General features: G+C 40.0%; 1 protein-coding gene and 2 long non-coding RNA genes across 5 annotated transcripts; 1 reads left to right on the top strand and 2 right to left on the bottom strand.

Moving 5' to 3' along the window:
- Positions 1-82: 82 nt before the first annotated feature.
- DCX-EMAP (Doublecortin-domain-containing echinoderm-microtubule-associated protein) lies at positions 83-19,706 on the top strand. Of its 3 annotated transcripts, XM_076617710.1 has the most exons (17): positions 83-643; positions 966-1,190; positions 1,980-2,505; positions 2,829-3,006; positions 13,271-13,504; positions 13,589-13,705; positions 14,679-14,910; positions 15,007-15,302; positions 15,489-15,653; positions 15,777-15,872; positions 15,958-16,095; positions 16,169-16,429; positions 16,506-16,763; positions 16,853-17,015; positions 17,105-17,287; positions 17,366-17,461; positions 17,563-19,706. In XM_076617710.1, exons 2-17 carry the CDS (start codon positions 1,055-1,057, stop codon positions 17,829-17,831), a joined length of 3,348 nt encoding a protein of 1,115 aa, XP_076473825.1. In that variant the 5' UTR covers positions 83-643; positions 966-1,054; the 3' UTR covers positions 17,832-19,706. The 3 variants fall into 3 exon arrangements, with proteins under 3 accessions (XP_076473825.1, XP_033197875.1, XP_076473826.1); XM_033341984.2 differs by lacking the exon at positions 83-643 and having other exon boundaries at positions 964-1,190; XM_076617711.1 differs by lacking the exons at positions 83-643; positions 966-1,190; positions 1,980-2,505; positions 2,829-3,006 and adding an exon at positions 12,297-13,027.
- LOC117160906 (uncharacterized) lies at positions 8,264-11,446 on the bottom strand. The gene is made up of 4 exons (XR_004464903.2): positions 11,136-11,446; positions 11,019-11,070; positions 9,860-9,987; positions 8,264-9,766 (listed from the first exon to the last, which is right to left on the bottom strand). It is a non-coding gene; the product is annotated as an uncharacterized LOC117160906 (long non-coding RNA).
- Positions 13,624-16,225, bottom strand: LOC143302550 (uncharacterized). Its single transcript, XR_013058140.1, has 3 exons — positions 16,147-16,225; positions 13,797-14,103; positions 13,624-13,713 (listed from the first exon to the last, which is right to left on the bottom strand). It is a non-coding gene; the product is annotated as an uncharacterized LOC143302550 (long non-coding RNA).
- Positions 19,707-19,762: the final 56 nt, after the last annotated feature.

Here is a 19,762-nt window from a genome sequence, read left to right on the forward strand (position 1 = left end):
AATTTCATATTTTATTTATATAATATAAAATGAGAATTTCTTTATACTCTTTCAAGTTATCAGTTAGTCCTATAATCAGATATAAAGTCCCTTTGATCGAAATTTCCAGCCGCACCTCGGTTTTTGTTATTATTGTGTACCAATTACTGTGCAAAGTTCGTGACCTTAACTCCTCGAGGAATAATCTAGCGTTACGCAACGTAATTACGTGACATTAATCTTAAACCACGTAGTCCACGTTGGGTTCATAACACCGGATCATTAAAGGAACAATTGTGAGAGACTTTGCTTTGGACATTGTTCATGTGCACTTGAAATTTGAGTGTACCTTTTAATCAAGCAAGATGAAGGGAGACGATCGATTGATCTGCAGTGAACTGCAGTTATAAAATAAAAGTGCATCGTAAGCAGGGAGATCGATCGGGAATCCCCGGCAAATCACGCGACACGTGGACGTCCTGCCGGCATATAGGAGGCCCTTTCGTTCCCTATAGTCACTTCTTTGCCGCGCGTTGGCATAAAAAAGTGGAGCCTTGAATCCTCACGGAAGAAACAATTCGACGATCCATCAATTTTGACAGGCAATTTCACGGAGGACGACATTGCAGAAAAGAACGCCGGCTAGTGTTAGTCGATTCTTGAGGTACGCAGAAGTAACAACTCGATCTTGCTCTTGTCATTACTTGAAGTTAAATTATTCCAATTATTAATCAAATTTAAATTAAAGAATCTGTAACGAAGCTTTTAGGGTAACCTAATTAATTTGAATTATCATTATACAGTAAAATTTATGTTTTGTAATTCATTGGTATAATATCGATTCTCTTCCATTTCGCAAAACTTTTTCATAATGGATACTATTGTATATTAACAATCTCTAATATCCAAAATCTTGAAACAACAGAAGGTCTTCAGAAGATATCCCTTCATGAACATACTTGAATAAAAATGCAGACTTTCCTCAGGATTGTTTCGTTGATCCCGAAAGAGCGAGACCGACTGAAAAACAGGGAAGAGGAAAAGAGACGAGGTAGAAGGTGTCGGCCTTGCGCCGATGATCGCCACTGAAAATCAGTCAAGTTTGCGTGCCGGCTCCAGCCTGGGGCAGCTCGAGGAGGCAGCGGGCGACGGAAGTGTGGGTGGCGGCAACGAGGCTGGTGGAGCCGGCGCAACTACTACCTCGGAGCCAGGTGAGAGAGCTAATTATCCAACTTGAGATTGTGATCATCCGAGTATGTGTTCCGGGAACCGGCCACCCAGATCTCCGATCAGATACTCGTGCTAAAAGGTAGCACAACCTCTTATGGCACGTAATAATCGCTCTCCCCGTTCCTGTTATCAGACAGATGAGAGATTTGGTTTGTTGAAATTCATGATGCCATAAGCCACGTCCGAGGCTATAAGTAAAATATTTCTTAAAAAAATTTCAGATTAGAAAACAAATATATTTCACATCTCTGTTCTTTTGTTCTCATAAGATAAATAGTTAACTAGATTTCGCAGGTACATGATTTCGAAAGAACGTGTGCGTTTTATTATCAAATAGTTTAAAAAATGAAATTTAGTAACGAAGAGCTGAAAGGGAATTGAAACATCAAAATAGAAATACAATTGGGTTTCTCAAGGGTCTATGAACGAAACGATTTAGTACCACAAAAGCTTGTGCCGTGGCTTGTACGGCGTCTACCTTCCGGACTACTTCTTGGTCTATACATATGTGTGTATATACCAAACGATATATGTGATTGAGTATTCTATTTTTTCATTTCAATTCACAAGCAAGCCATTGCTCTTCGAAATACTCCTTAGTATATATTTTTTAAGTTTCTGTGGTGATAAATAAAAAAATTTTCTTCTTTGTATCTACCTATGTTCGAATGAAAAATGAATAGTTAGAATTAATGAAAAAAAGAAGAAAAGGAAATCGACAGAAAGTTCATCGACTTTTTTCTGCGAGTTTCATCGTTTGTCGTGAACAGATGTAATGAAGAAAGAGGAGCAGGAGGCGGCGCAGGACGAGAATTCCCTGAAAGAATCAACTGGTTCAGTGGTAACAGTAACTACACCTAGCGGCGTCGGGACGACGGCATCGACGGTGAACGCCAACAACACCACGACGACCAACACGACGGCCGCGACGGCTTCTACGATGCCTGGTGGAGGCGCTCGCAGCGACGTAGAGGAGGAGGAGGAGGAGGAGGCAGAAGAAGAAGAGGAGGAAGACGAAGAGGAAGAGGACGTGGAAGTGGAAGGTGGAGCGGCGCAAGAGGCGGTCGGTGGCGGTCTTCTAGCAAACGAAGGTGGGGGTGGAGGCGGCATGGCCGGCTTCTGGAGGCAGAGTAGACCCTCCAGTCCCCGCATGCCGCCTCCGGAGCAGCCGGAGCACAGGCCTAAGAGCCGACACGAGCCGGCGCCCGCGAGATACAACAACCTCGGTTACTGGAGAGCCAGGAGAGTCACATTTTATAAAAATGGCGACCCGTATTTTCCTGGTATCGAGTTCAGGTAAGCTATTAAAATCTATTTGCCGTTGATGATCGTGTTACGTAGCCTGATCCTTGTCATGTGTACAAAGCGGCGCTTACGCTAGTACCCTTCTTGGGTGCAGGTGGCGTGTCCACCCTTCGTGGCCTTGATTTTAGCCTATGAATGAGATTCTCCCTGCGGCACACAAAAGATACTAGCCGTACAAGCGTGATTCATTCGTTTACCAATGAGTTTCAGAGTTAAATGGCATTAATTGTGTAATATTGATGAAACGTTATCGGAAAACGGAAGTTAATTGTGAAAATCGAAGTCGTAGTTCTTATCACAGCGATAACTTGCAGGTTTAAGCCAGGAAGGGACATCGGTTCCCTGGAGGCACTCCTGGATAGGCTGTCCCTGCGAATGGACCTGCCCAGAGGGGCGCGACACATCTTCTCCATGGATGGTGATCGTAAACTCACCTTGGACGAGCTCGAAGACGGTGCCTCGTACGTCGTTTCCAGCTACAAATCGTTCAAGGTAAGCGAAAAGAACTTTCTATTTATAATTCTTTATCTATAATATCGCCAGATGAAATCTTGAAGCTCAGAAACGGCGAGAATCATTAGAAATACATATCATCAGAAAGAAATACTGCTGGGAAGAAGCATTACTTTCCAATCAGGTTACTATGCATGGTGTTTAAGATTGCTTGGAAAAAAGGGTCTTAATCGCCCACCGGCGGAAAAGTGGGTCATTCGATCTGATACATTGCACGAAGAAGAAATAAGGTCCTTAAGACACAGGATCGCGTGTATGTGTAGATCAAATCTGGTCAGGTAACAACAACCCTCCCACCCCCCTTCGAACGAGAGAACCAATCTTATTACGACAGCGATAATTCAACACGTGCAGGGACTTGTGCATGGCGAAAAGTAAATATCCTTTTCTACTTGGGGCATTCGTCGCTTACGTATCGTTCGTATAATTAAAGCGAACCTAGAGCTGGTGTACACATAACACACACTTAATATTCATGAGCCACAGCCTGTGTGCAAGAAGGTGGACGGACGTTAAAACACTGGCGACTTCTACAAATGCGTACTTTGAACGTGTTGGGCACGTGTATACATACAGCTAATGCATACACACGCAGATATCAATAGGAAGCATAATAGGGCTGGCCAGGTCGCGATATAGCAATTTATAAGAAAACTGCGTATATTGCTGTCAACAATCTTTGTGTATCTGGCCCAGATCAGTCTTTAAGCAGGCCACACGCAATACTAATCTGCCTAGTTTACCTAAAAAGAACAGTCACAACGATCATTGTTCTATATCAATCTTCTTTGACAAATATCAAACATTCAAAATTGTATTTTATTCAAGTCAATTCTAAAATGCTTACGTTAATCGCTGCATTATTCAAACGTAGAACGAATCAAGGCCAATTCGAAAGGGATCGTCTACGAGATTCGAAAGTCGAGGGATTGGTTGCAGGGAAAAATTGTCCAATTAACGGCTAAACCTTTCAACTCAATTCGCCTGGAAGGCCACGGGTGTTCATTATTTTTATGAAAGCGCCGATAGGAAGGATTGGATATCATTTATCGTTGCGTCATGCCATGTGAAGGGTGGTCCACGCCCCAACCTAATTTCTAGGTTTTAAGGTGTGACCAAGCCGCTCGTTATACCGTATATCGTATTGTCGCAGTTTCTGCTTTCCTACCTCGGCTTGTGTACGATCCGTTATTTCGATCGGCGTTAGTCTCGTGTTGGGTCAGCCCTTGATCCGACAAAGTGGCTAAAGCTTATGTACGATCCTATCGTACTTATAGCAACCCTCGCATGCCGATTGAAGTCCAGAATCGGTGTTCATACACCCATGACCTATATCCTGGATTCTCATGAGCAATATCTAGACTGAGATTCACCTTGACCTATATCGTAAGAGGTCCAATCGATATTAAGCTCTCTACGAACCATCTTGTTGTTTTTAATCATAGATATCATCTAAAAATTGTAAAAGGAACAATCGAAGGCTTAACGAGATTTAAATAAAAAATTGCATCAATAATTCTTCTCCATAAGAATAACTTTGTCTGCATTCGTTTTTAATGATACCGAATCTAATTGTACTAAATCAGTATCAGATACATATTTTGACTATTGTTTACCAAAGCCACGTGGCATGAAAGATCGACGTACGTAGGTGAATCTGCGGTCTTGAGGTAGGGGTGGGAGCGTGTCAACGGGACGAAAAGTGGGAGTAAGTATCACCACAGGGTTGGTTGGAAAGCGGGGTGAAAAGGGCTGGCCAATTGGATCTGCGGTTGCGCACCAGTCCACCCTCTTATGTCGCTCTGGTCCCGTTCAAATGGTACGCCATCCTATTTCGCTTAATGCCTCATTATCGTGCTTCCATGCGTTCCACTCGTCTGCATATTTTCATTCCCACCAAACCAGTCATTAATCCATCTTTCCTCCATGTCGTGATAACGGTTGCGCCTTTAAATGGACTCCAGTTTCTTCACCTCGCTACACGGATGACCCAAATTTCTTTATGGCGCCGCACCACAAAAACTTATCCCGCTGATCTTCGTCAGACTAAAATGTAGGTCGGATGCTCGATCGTTTGCCAGTTAATTCGCTTCCTTCGTGTCGTTCGTGTTTTATGCATTAAGTGATTGTCCACTGTTCAATTGCTTTATATAGGAACTTTATATAATTTAGCCAGGTCGAAGCACATGCAGTTTTTGGTTCTTCCCGTTCCCTCCAAACATTTTACGCTGTTTCATTTTTTTCTTTTTTTTGTAGTATACATAGTCGAGTTTCTCCAAGAACGTATGAATCACGTTGTGGCATAGGGGGTTAGAGACAGGGTGAGAGGGTAGGTTCGTATTTCCGTTAAGGAGACCGATGCAGGGCTCTCAAGTCGTAGGGCAGCTAGCAAGGGAGAGACCGTATCTCATTGACCGTTGGTCAGTCCCGCAAGGGATCAATAAATACAACGTTCTCCACATAGACGATTCACAAACCGGGTTTCTACCGTTCTGCCTGAAGAAACTTGACGAAGTAGATTAGATATAGAAGTAGAGTAGATATTCTCTTAACGGTTCAAAATTTTACCCACCCTGCCTGATAAGTATAATCCATTGTTAAAAAGCGTACAATTAGAAACTAGGAGCACGTTATATTTGGAAATTTATGGTTGCATTCGAAATTGCAATGAAATAGTGACGCATGGAAGAGCGATAACATGATGAAAAATTAATGTTGCGGGATAACGGAAATGACGAGGAACCGGTGGAAGATATAGCGTCGATTACAGCCGGCTGTGAGTTGACGCAATCAATTATGTTCTGACCGTCTCTCGCAAAGGCGTTACTACTGCGGTCGGAAGTAACAGTTTATTACTACTGCAAACTTCGGAGCGCAAACGTAATACACACGTACGTGTGACAACCGTTCATCGAAAGGCATCGATGCTATGTGACGACGTCGACCGATTCGGATGTGTGACACTGACATGGAACAGTGACTAGTCGGGCATCGAGGTCTCCGTCATTTTGATTGCCTTTCGGTACGTTTCTTATAATCGTATTTGCATTTTCGTTCTATTCGTATTACCAAAATATTTAAATAAAATTTGAAGAAACGATAAGCAGAATGATGTATTGTACGCTTATACGATTCTTTTTTTCTTGAAAATGTACCTTACGTCGTTTTAGCTTACGACCATTTTTGTATTCGATCTTATCGATTGTATCTAGATTAATTCCATGGATGTATTATAAATTAAGTATAAAAAGCGTCGCCAAAAATTGCCATCCTTCAGGTAGCGTTTTACAATTGAATAATCGCCACGATTATTTCTTTGTAATCGCTAGTGGCACGTTTCGAACGTAGGACGATCCGTCACGCATGTTTCGAGCTCGTTCTTCATTTTCATATCGTGCCGGCTTTCGCCGTGATAACGAGTCCTTTTTCTTTCTGAAATAGTCGGTCGCAGCTACTGTCGTGTGCACACGTGTTCCCTCCCGTAAGTTCATAAGGGATATAACAGCGCTGGAGAGTGTTCTTGAAAGAAATAATTGTTAACTAGTCTGAAATTCATGTCAGCCACCCTCCACCGTGATATGTCACGAACTCTAGCGCCAGAAACTTCTTGCACGTATCTGGCCTATATGCGTCACGAAATCACAAGGAATACCTTCCTAAGAAACGAATAAAATATGTAATTACAAAGAACGGATCGTTGTTGCGTTCTTATGGACGTTTCACGCGAGGCTATTCATGGGACATGTGACATGTAAGGAAAAGATTTTGATAGCTATAATCTCGGTGAACCAAATTTTGTCCTGCTTTTATCGTCTTTGGGCCAACGAAAATATTGCATGCTTGCCTGCAGATTAATTACACGTACTCGGCAAGGGAGAGGGCGAAGAAACGAGGAAGCTAGTCGAAAAATATTTGCGACGATAAACGGACTCCCTTAAGCTCGTAAATTTTTTCGATATCCACCTCCTTTTCAGGTAGTTGTTGTTTTTCGCTCTTCTAGGCTGCATGACTGACGGCAGTCCACTTTAATTGACATTATTACGTCGATCCTGTAAGCGATATACCTTGAAGCGATATACTTATCGAATAATTACGCGAACATTCGATCTGATTCCAACTGATTGTAGAGTTCGAGCTGGAGAGTTCTTCATCGAGCTTCTTATTTCGTTTCGCGCTCTTTTATTTTTGACTAATACCTCCTTGCGTTTAAATCAGCTTTTACAGATGTAGAAGCTTAAGTATACAGGCTGATATTTAATTACACGCTATTTCTTCTCTGGTCAAATTTATAGCATAAAATGAGAAAAAGAAGTTACTCGAAAATATGACTTTTAGTGACCTGATTTTCAAATTGCGATGTAGAAAAAAAATGAGGAAAGTTTAATTAAGAAAATATACGGCGAGACATATGTCTACATATTAAATAGGAATGTTAATGCAATTAATAGTAAGTATAAGGTAGTTTCACGCAACGGTAAGTTCCTTCTAATTATCTCCGTAAGAAAAACTCCTGGACCTTCTTCTCGACATATCGACATGCAATTGAACGATCCGCAAATCGGAAAGGGTCGTGTAAGTGCGAATTCAAAGTGGTCAGAATGTTGCTCCGTTACCTACTTTCTTTCTCCCCTCTTCCTCCCGTTATCATGAAACACGCAGATTCGTGTTACTATTCGCATTGTAATCCGTGGCTTGGATCATTTATCGCTGGTTGTCGCGCTGAATATGTATGAGGTTCGAATTCGAAATAAATGAATTTCGGTAAGGGTCGATTAAAGAGGAGCATTTCAAGAAAACCGGTCGCGATCCGTCGTTCCCTCCGGTGCGTATTACACCAATCCACACACGTTTTCGCCACATGACGTGTATACCTCGATCGACGATATGTAAATCACTGCGGCATCCCGTCTGTATGGTATTCGTTGCCTTTTGACCAGACTGCCTGCACGCTTGTCGCAGAACATTCGCAGGACAACTACCCTGTGTGTTAAACCTTCTCTCACTCCGTATAGCACGCTCGCTCGTCACGCACTCCTGTAATATATGTCAATTACGATTTCAACTTCTTGCATGCATAAGTAGCCCCGACAACCCTCGATTTTCTTCTAATAATGCACAGAATGAAACAAAAGTAATGCAATTCTAAGTTCCAATACACCAGAACAGTAGAAAGGAATGATAGAGGAATTCTGTGATATGTGGTATTAGTAACAGAAACCCATATAAATTAATTTATTTCCATCATACATTATTATATTATTTTCAAACTATCCTGCAAAATATATTTCAAAAGATTTCAGAAAGAACCTTGGTCTTTCTCTTACTGAATCTTGATAATCAATCTACTCTAAAAGTTGCAACCATTTTTATTTTAGGAATGAAACTAGTTAGTTTTCAAAGCGTCAGGACCAGCCTTCTTTTAACTATATAGAAATTATAGTAATTCATCAAAGCCCTGCTTAATATATCAAATATTAAGTAATTCGTAGATGATTGAGCGGAACGCTTTTGTTCTATTGTATATCGAGCCTATGTGGCACTACGATACACACAGTCGTAGGTTGTGGATGATTTTCATGTGAGCAATTTTTATATTAACATCTTACACAAAGTGCACGAAGCTAATTTAGGCAACGATCGTCGCGAAAAATCAGGGTTGTGTATACGCCACACGAGATTACTGATACGGGAAGAAAAAAAATGTTTCGTGTTAATCGGCCGAATTAACCCAACGATCGCCGCGCAAACAGCTTATCGATGCAGCGAGCCTTATCACCTGCCAATTATAGTCCCGCGCGCGTGCATTGAATGCCATGTGGAAACTGTTGGAAAATGGAAATACATTTTTTCTCACCACAAATTCGTATCAATTTTATATATAAAATACATAGCGTATTATTTTTTATCAGAATGATAGTCAACGCTCTTTCCTAACTAAAATATTCAATTCGAGTAATCGAATTAGTGTTGCAAATGATAATTTATATCCAGTGACCTGGCGCCAAAGGTTAAGGGTTGGAGTACAGTGAAGCGACCTTTCAACGGTCCTCGCTCTCTTATCAACAAGGTAAACGGTTAAGACGGATATTCACCTTGTTGTACGTTGCGAGCTAGTGTTCCAATGTAGATGAGAAAGTCAAACTCAATATCCTGTCCTGTTGTTCTCTGCGAAGGGATACATTCATGTGAAAAGCAAATAATTTTCTCCTAATAAATTATGCAACGAATAAAAAATATAAGATAAAAAATATGATGGTTAAAATATTCTTAATAATCTCTATAGGCTGATATTCTTGACAGGATACTTGGTTATAGCGTAATCGATTGTAGAATATGCAGGATTTCATTTTCATTGAAACTGGAGGTCACGGTTAATCGAGAAATTTCGATCTTTAATACCTGAAAAGAGATCGAATTACTCGAATCATGTGGCAGATTTTTTACAATACGTACAAATAAATATTTAGGTCGAACGTAAAATTCTTGATAACGTAAAAGTGAAAAAAGAAAGCCACAAAAATTCTACTATTTATCAATTTGATTGCGTAAATATTGTGCAGCATGAATTGTTGTATCAGAAAGATGAATCAACGGGGTACATGACCGCGTAAATGCGTGAAAAGGTTAAGGGTTGTAGCACCCATGGTGAACCCAGAGTGTGCACCCACGCATACTTTCGTTGCGCCTTCCATCCGATCGCATACCAACAGCCGGAAGATTGTTGCACCGTGACCTTGGCCTTGCAAACAAACATATGCGTTGACTCACACATATTGCAGTTCGCTGGCAAATCGTAATTTATGGGGACAGCGTCATAAATTACTATACGAACCAGCTAAACTCCTCGTGAATGGACTCTCGTTTCTTCTTTCTTTTTTCTACTCCTAGTTGCCTTGTTTTTTTTCCAGCCACACGATCGAAATGGCTATTTCATGTTACAACGTCGTGCAAACTGTTCACCTGAAACGTTGGAATCTATAGATTATATAAGTACCATATTACATAGAAAAAACAATATTGTTTCAAATTATTACGACATCCGCTTGAAATTATGAAAATTGTTTTTTCAAAGCAAGGTACATAATATTTGTGAACTTTCGTTTCATCTAGCGGCAAATACTTATAATTATGAGAAACAGATTTTTCTACGACGTTGTGCCTTGGACGTCGATGAAGGGGTGTATTTTTAGTTTGTAATTTATTAATAGACACCTTCGTGAGCAGCGAACCTTACGAGGTTCGTTTCGATGGAAGAGATTGTGTAAGTCGTTCTGATTTCAAGCTTGCTTGGAGTCGATCAGATTGCGGAAACAAAGTTGACCCGTAAACTGGTTTCGAGTCTAGTCGAACAGTAAGCTTCGACAGTGATATAAGAAAGTAAATAATAAAGACTGTCCGGTAGCCTTGAACAGAATTCATGGAGTTCATTAAGATTCTAAACACGTTACAGATTTCACTAGCGATGGTGTTTATATACAATAATATTCCTTATTCTATAGTGGAAACAATCACTTACTGATATATGAGAAATTTATAAGATTTTATTTGTTACACTGATAGTATGTATCTGTGTATTTAACATACATATAATTGACGAAAATATAAATTAAATATTAAATTTAAAATTTGTAAATTAGTTATTTTAGAAATATATTTCATCGGAATTAATAACGTTACCAGATAATTCGTGAAATCTACGGATTTCCAATCGATCCTTCCCAAATTATTGCTGCTGATTCATACCACAAAAAATTATATATCTTTTCACTGTCCAAATGTTCTCCTTTTAAAGCTCGTGCCTCGAGTCCATTAAGCGTCTTAGTCACGTTGTCATGAGTATTTATTGTATATTATAAGAACAATTTGAACTTGAACTGTCTTCAATCTTTGTTATAACGTCTTCGAACATCTTTTAAACATACGTACATCTCGAAGTGTAATTTCTTAAAAAGCTAATAATTTTCGAGAAAAGAAATCACTGAATGGCTTACCCATGGGTTAAGCTTACGTCACGGAGGGTGCATTACCGGTAGGGTTGCTCGCCTGTGTGAGAAAGAGAGAGTCGTTTAACCTTCACCTTGTGTTAATCTATGCTTCCATTATCATACCAATCCCATCAAAGCTGGCATTGCATTGCAACTGCACGAGGATGAACGCGTACACATCTATCGGTCGATTGAGTTATCTTTTAATGAAGAATTTCTCTGAAACTTGTTTGTATCATTGTTTGGGTCGCTTAATACAAAGGTTAAATTAATACAAGGTTTAATACGAAGAAAAATAAGAACTATCTGTGAAATGATTGAATTGCACGATTTTATGAAATTTTGTTATTTGCCACTGATAAATTTGGAAAGATCTCAAGTATAGCAAACGATTGCAAGGTCATCGAATCTCTGGCATTCTGCCGGCAGCAGCGTGCGTGTCTCGAATTCATAAGTCGGTTTATTACACTATTAGCCTCGTTAAGGTTTTTTTCATTGCCTCTCTGTCTCACTTGAATATTGACCTCATTTAGTCAACAAGGATAATTGGCCCTATACGATGTTACTTCTTTTTTCATTCGGCACGCCGCTGTATCAGGGCGTGGACGCCTTTAATTCCAAAATATGCTTTCAGCCTCATTTCCTACCGCGAACACTCATTTCCGAACGTATATCCTCATTAACAGGTGTCCATCAAGCTTCCATTTAACAAAATTTCCACTCGTCCATCATAATATACCATCATTTGTCGACAAATCATGACACAGGCAAAATTACATTAGAACTATACTTTGTAACAATCAACTGTATGCAAGAACCTTGTTATATATAAAATCACATACACGTGAGATGAAGATAAAAAAAAAATAGTGCACCTGTAGTATATTACCTTTAAGTTGCTTATAAAGTATTCTTTATGATATGCAAAAGATAAAAAGCCATATAAGAAAAAAAAGCGATAGAAATATAAAATTTTGTACGATATAACATAAAATCTTTATGAATATAAAATTACCAACGACTAGTTTATTAACGTGTTAACTACAATTTTCCATACTTCGATAGATCTTCGATTTAAGACCAGAAAATAAGTCAATGACTAAAAAAGACTTCTAAAGATTTTTGCATTTCTTCGAACGTATAGTGAATCCAAACTTTTGATCAGCAATCTACGTGTCGCACGATTTGGTGAGCTATATACTCTCAAGTACAGGGGATGGCTGTTTGGCCTTGAGACGCGATGGCTCTCCTAGAAAGCGGAGGGGGAGGGTAGGGGATGTTGCAGCCAGGGGGTTGGTTCTCCAGCCCAATGAGGCAGTACACACCCCGCCTCCAGTTGTCCATCGAACACAGTTGAGGTTGCACCTAGTGGCACAACCTTCTCACGGCCCTCGTTTGCTTTGGACACCACGTTTTCATTTGTTCCGATCGTAGTTCTCTTTGCGATCAGCTGCTGCGATTACAAGGCGTCGCCTTTTTCTCAGAAGTTCTCCGTTCTTTTTTACGAACCCGTGTCGTTCATACAATTATAGAGTCAAATTAAAGTCTTCCAATCTACGAAGTACAGTTGTATGATTAAAACAGAAGAAATAACAGTCTGTTACATGCGCGACTGTTTCTAAGTTCTCGAAATAAAATTTTTCCATCTGTTATATAAGGTATTATTAGAAGAATTAAAAAGATTAAAGAAGAACTAAGGGTTACTGTGTGCAAGTGATGGAAAAGAATGTGAACAAGCAAGGATAAAGTTTACTGTTCAGTGAAAAACGTTCTCTAAGGACTGTGAATATCGTTGAGTGAGACTACAGTGATCTAGGTTCACCATTGAGTCGGCAAGTTCCTCGTCCCGCTCGGACTTGGAGCCGGACTTTGGCGCCGGCGGAGACAAGGCGGACTCTTATAGCGACTCCGAGCTAGAGTCCTGTAGCCCTAAATCCTGGGACGGCTGCGACAGTTTTGTCGTGTTGATGAGCGATTCCTTTGAAGTTATATCGCTGCCGGCCGATATGTTGCAGGTCCTCCAAATCCTAATCAGATTCTATATATTAATGTTAAATTATAGTGAAACAAATATAGTGAGGCACTTTGTGATATAAAGTGTTAACAATTAAAATGAATATTTAAACCTTAAAGCCACTAGCATAGTTTCACTATATTTATTTAACCAATCATACGCCAGTGCTGTTAGAAATAATTAATGGAATTACTTGAGGTTTTCACGACTTGTTTTTAACTTATTATCTAACTTGGAATAATAGCCGGCCAGCTACGGAAAGAAAAGCAACACCTGGTACACGAGTCCTACTGGCGGAGGTAGCAGAGGTGGAGCAAGCGTTGGAGGTGGTGTCGGAGGATGGCAAAGTAGACCACCAGCGGTGGCGAGTCTTAGCAGGAAAGCTTCCATCACCGACGAAGCACCACCTCCTGGCGGTGGAAAGCCTTCTTCGGGACGTGTCATACGAATCGTTAACAACCATGACCATACAGTACAGGTAGTAATTACAAAGCACACCTAAAACGTATTTCAAATTTCTTTATATTTTTCTTTTTTATGAGTTACAACTAATTGATTTCAGTGTCGAGTCTTGTTGAACCTCCGTACTTCGCAACCGTTCGAAGAAGTGCTGGAAGATCTTGGACAAGTATTGAAGATGAATGGGGCCAAAAGAATGTTCACAGTTTCAGGTCAAGAGGTAAAATACTGCAATAGAAATAAGTACTGTAAAAATTCACGTGAAATACAATAAAAATCCGTGGCCGAAATTGTCGAGAAGGATGACGTACATCGTGATCGATTGGTGTACGTTCGTGAACGGCCGAAACGTGGGCGACTCGAAAGTTTATCAGCGATTTATGCAAATCGAAGACATTGGCTCGGCATCGTACTTATAAAATCTGCTTGAATAATGTTTGTCCATAAATATGCATGCGATGGTGGGGGTAGAAGCGTCGAAACGAAGCGTGACGATATCGGGGTCGACTTCTTTACAATAAATGGAATAGGGTCGTTGATTAACTCTCTTTTCAATCGCTTCCGAACGATCTTTTTATTATACTCAAAAATATCGTTGGTAATCAGAGAATAAAATTCCTGAAACAAGAAATAGGTCATTAAGCGATACAAACAAAATTCCGCTTCAATAGATACTGAAATTCACATCTTGTTAATGCAAAAAGATAGCAGATGGAAGTAAGATATTATTATTCCTGCTTCTCATCGTTGCATGTTATTTTAATCATTTTTGATTCGAGTTTCACAACGTCATAGCAGATTACACGATTATACGTTCTGGTGATCGCGGCCGTTGTAAGTCGGTTGGAGGCTCGTGGGAAAAAAGGTCAGAGATCCATCTTTCCAGGTCACGACCGTATATGAATTTCAAATTGACCAATTTTCTTTAGCGAGCATTTGACTACCTTATGCATCATCGTGTATACACCCTGTGACGTCTACGTCAACAGTGACGTTCGCGACACGATTCCGACACGGGAACAAGATGTGTCTAGGTTCATTCATTTAGACACCTACATTCCTTCCTCGCATTTGTTTTTACCAATACCGCATCCTTAGAATTTATAATCAAGGATAATTTTTTAAAGACAATATTAAAAACAAAACCATAATTTTTCATCTGTTTCTAAATTAAATGATTATACCGTTAACAGGTCAGAAGCTTCTCGCAACTAAGGAACGAATTCGCTGACGTGGATACTTTTTATCTGGGTACTGGGTCGGGGATGGGTATAGCTGGTGCTGTTACCGCATCCCCAGCAAGAAGATCCAGATCACGAGGACCACCTACTGTGGTCGAGGATATCGGCCGTCAAAGACGAGCTCGTAGCAAAAGCAGACCACGCGCTTTGTATGCCCCTGATTCAGACGTCGTCCGAGTAAACGGTTCTCCATATCGCTCTTCGCTTATCCATTATGTACACCGACTATCTAATTGTAAATAACGATATTAAACGAGCACATTACGCTCTTTCTAAATAGATTATAGCGTTGTCGAGGTATTGCGAGACGAACCAGCTAGAGTGACTATTCGAGGATTGAGACGATCCTTTTATCCACCTTCCCACCTGCCACCGGTGGACAATTCTCCGCCGGATAAGAAGCTGCAACTTGAATGGGTTTACGGATATCGGGGCACCGATACCCGAAGAAATCTCTGGGTTCTACCGAGTGGAGAACTTTTGTACTATGTCGCTGCCGTGGCTGTTCTCTTTGACAGAGAGGAAAATGCACAACGGCACTATGTGGGCCATACGGAGGATATTACGTGCATGGAGGTATTATTGTTGATTTCAGTTGGGACTTTAACTGGATTATAATCGATCGGAAAGATATTACGGGAACCTAAAATAGATCAGACGTTAAAATCAAAAAATGTAAAAAGATAATTTAATATCTCCGGAATTTTAAGATCGAATAAGTGTGATTAAATATTTCAACGTATTTGCTTAATGTATATGTAGGTTCACCCAAGTAGAGAGCTGGTGGCATCCGGACAAAAAGCTGGTAGACACAGAAAAGCGCAACCACACGTTCGCATATGGTCAACAGAGACTCTGCTTACTCTGTACGTGTTCGGAATGACTGAGTTCCAGATGGGCGTCTCCGCGTTAGCATTCTCTCAACTGGTAAAATATCACACCCAAATGCACGCATACGCGATACTAATGTACTAACATAACGTGAACCTAAATATCGTATAAAAAAGAATTGAACAACGAGCACATTTTTATATGATTCTCGGTGTACAGAACGGGGGTAGTTACGTATTAGCGGTTGACGCTGGCAGAGAGGCGATACTCTCAGTGTGGCAGTGGCAATGGGGCCATTTGTTGGGTAAAGTGGCGGTAAGCTTTTCTCCACCTACTTCGCGCACGCTACAATGTCATGATCATATATCATAATGTCCGTGTGTAATACCAATTTTTATAGACCATGCAGGAGGACTTAACCGGTGCAGCTTTTCATCCTCTCGACGACAATCTGCTGATTACGCACGGTAGAGGTCACTTGACCTTCTGGAATCGGCGGAAAGACGGTTTCTTTGAAAGAACGGACATTATCAAACCTGTACGTTGCAATGTGAAGTAAACGTGTGCTCGTCTATTTGGAGCTACTTACTGATTCTGGTTTTCCATTTAAGCCGTCCCGTACGCACGTGACTAGCATCCAATTCGAGCAAGACGGAGATGTCGTCACGGCAGATAGCGACGGTTTCATCACCGTTTACTCCGTGGATGCGGATGGTGCATACTTTGTACGAATGGAATTTGAGGCGCATAATAAAGGCATTAGCTCACTTGTTATGCTATCAGAGGGAACGTTGCTCTCTGGTGGAGAAAAAGACCGTAAAATCGCCGCGTGGGATTCTCTTCAGAATTACAAACGTATCACGGATACTAAAGTATGCGTGTAACCTAGATTTTAATTAATAGTCAAGTATTATATGTTATGCTATTTCTGAATATTACATTACATAGTTACCAGAGGCAGTAGGAGGTGTGCGAAGTATCTATCCTCAGAGACCAGGAAGGAACGACGGAAATATTTATGTTGGAACTACCAGGAATAATATTTTAGAAGGTTCTCTTCAAAGAAGGTTTAATCAAGTCGTGTTTGGCCATGGGAGGCAGTTGTGGGGCCTTGCTGTGCATCCTGACGATGAAGTGTTCGCTACTGCGGGTCATGATAAGAATATTGCTCTTTGGCGCAGGCATAAACTCTTGTGGACGACGCAGGTATTAATTTAAACCTTCAAATTTTCACATTCAAATAAAAATTGTTAAATCTTAACTAAAATTCAAATTCAAATGTAACGTTTGATTAGGTCGGTTTCGAGTGCATTTGCATAGCTTTCCATCCTTTTGGAGTTGCCCTTGCCGCTGGTTCTTCTGAAGGTCATCTCTTGGTCCTCGCCGCAGACACAGGGGCAGCTGTAGCAACCCTTAGAGTTTGTGGTTCACCTTTATCATGCATTGGCTACAATCCAAGTATGATACACATATAAAACATGATCACATATTTGTATATTTTTGTACGTTGATTATAAAAGATATAAGATTCTATTTTTGTTGAACAGCGGGAGAAATCGTGGCAATGGGTTCTCAGAATGGTAGTGTATATCTCTTTAGAGTATCTAGAGACGGATTCTCATACAAGAAGAGCAACAAGATCCGCGGAACGCAACCATTAGTGCAGCTCGACTGGAGTTCCGATAGCAGATTTCTCCAGACTGTTACACAGGACTACGACTTAGTATTCTGTAACGTTGCTTCTTTTTATAATTAAATTAGCTTTAAACTTTAAAGAGAATAAATATAACTTAAAATACATTTTTCAGGGGATGTGAAAGCCTTATCATCGGAGAAGAGTCCATTAGTTATGAAGGACGTGAAATGGTACACGCACAACTGCATGGTTGGATACATGGTATCTGGTAAGTATACGCAAGTTCTGTAACAGCAAAAGCAACACTGTACATTATTATTATTACAGTTTCAGGATTATTAAAATAATATTTAACAATACTATTTACAGGAATGTGGAATAATCGTTACTATCCGTTAACGACTGTTCTAACTACGTCAAGTAGGTCAGCAGCTCATGACATGTTAGTCAGTGGTGATGCAGAAGGCTATCTGAGACTTTTCAGGTATCCATGTACCAGTGCTAAGGCCGAATACGTCGAAGAAAAAGTGTATAGTTCCCTAGTGGCCTGCGCCAGATTTCTCTACAACGATCAGAATGTCGTCACTGTCGGTGGGACCGACGCTGCGCTCATGCTTTGGGAACTAGTCGACGAGTAGATAAAAGGACTACCTCTTGTTATAAATTTTGCCTTTGTCTTCAATAGTCTGGTAACTAGACTATTAACGCGATTTGTACAAAATCGCGATGATTCGTTCCATTGTGAAACTTTTTTAATACCAATGAACAAACGCGACAAACGTTTATCTTCTTATCATTGTGCTGAATACAGTTCAGTAACATGCGTTCAGCAGTTCGTCCTCAGCGAAAGAATTGAACGGCTGAGTTGATACTTAGCAAATTTTGCAAACGTTTTCATTCAACTTGATTCGATTGCCAAGCATGTTTTTTCCGGCGATAATGTGTTCGTCGTTTATTGTCCAATATCCAACCTGAAAAGCGTTAAAACTGTCTGGCATGTTTATCTGTGGCCTCACTTTTGTGTCGATGAATCTTTCTAGAGTCAAGGAGACATTTTTCACGTTTTAAGTATAGTTTCATGCAGCAGCAACGCAGTTCGCGCTTTACTCCCTGAAACGTTGAAAGAAGTAGTTTGATATTTGTAAACGAAAGGAAGATAAGATCTACTAAAAATATATTGCATCGCTCGACTGTCTTGAAGTTAAGCGTCTTGCAGGTGCAATACATTCACTTTTTACATCCGTTACCACATCATAGCATCTTGTGAATTTCTCCAAGCATCCACCTCCACGAAATAATCCGTACACGATGTTTTTAATTATTTTTACTTCTTAAGACCAACATTTGACCAGAATTTCTCATTACATGTTTAAAGATCGGAACTTCTGTTATCGACGATAGTAATAGCGAAGGACAAGAATCTATCTTCCCTTCCTTCAACTGTTTTGCCATTGTCGTATTACGACTTCTTGTATGCATTTATGATAACAGCGACAAACGATAATGTTATCACGCTACAACGATGCAGTACATTACTAAAGTCGTAATGAAAGCAATACAAGTAGGCACACGTTATATGTGTATCCAGTAGGAGTATAAAAGAAAAAGAAGCAAAAAAAAAGAAACAATATGTGCACGTTCAGGAGCGTGCAATTTTTGAGGCGCTGGCGCCCCTTGGTAGATTTTAAGTAATGGAGATAGATTTAAACAGAAATTGAGATGAAGATGATAAATATTACATGCACCTTTGTGCCGGGACGATGGTCAATTCGTTTTTCTTTTCATTGTTTCGAAGATTTTAGAGAAAATGCTGTTGCGGGTCAACGCGTCTCTCCGTCGATTCTCCCTTTTGTTCACACCCATTTCTAGAGAAAACAAATTGATGAAGTATAGGGGAAAATATACAGAGTTTAAACGATATGTTACTATTACAGAAATATATATTATATATATAAATATATACATATAGTAGTAGATGCAAATGATAACACGAGAATCTCTCATGTTAGCAAGCTATGCTCGGGATCGTCACTGCCATGGCATCGAGTTCGAAATTTTTTCACAGCCTGCATGCTTCAAAATACTGCTTTCTCTGAGAGAGAGCTCGTGTGATCGAATCTATTTCAGGATACTGATCACCGTGAGCCTTTATCCGAACCTTTAAACGAACTCTTATCGACGATTCAAACCTGCTTTTGCGTTCTATTATTTTATTATGTATTCAGCGAATATCAGACTACACTTGTTACTTTTCTAAGAAAATTTGAATATATGAACTTTGCGATCATTTTTAGAAAGAAGTTGAAATATCTGCGAAAGTAAATAAATTCGTATATTATAAGAATCATTGTAAAAAAAATGTTTCAATCGCAGGCGGAACTGAATTTTGCTCTTCGATGCGTCCTGAAACAAAAACGAAAAGGATTCAAACGATCCCTCAAATCTTTAGCATAAAATCGTAACAGTGTAGAAAGCTATCTTACTACAATAAATTCTGCACATTAGATATAAAATGATTGAATCATTACTATTAACTATTAGACGTATTCTAAAAATAATGAAAAATTTT

Source organism: Bombus vancouverensis, chromosome 4, assembly GCF_051014615.1.
Source record: "Bombus vancouverensis nearcticus chromosome 4, iyBomVanc1_principal, whole genome shotgun sequence".
In the NCBI taxonomy this organism is placed as follows: Eukaryota; Metazoa; Arthropoda; class Insecta; order Hymenoptera; family Apidae; genus Bombus; species Bombus vancouverensis.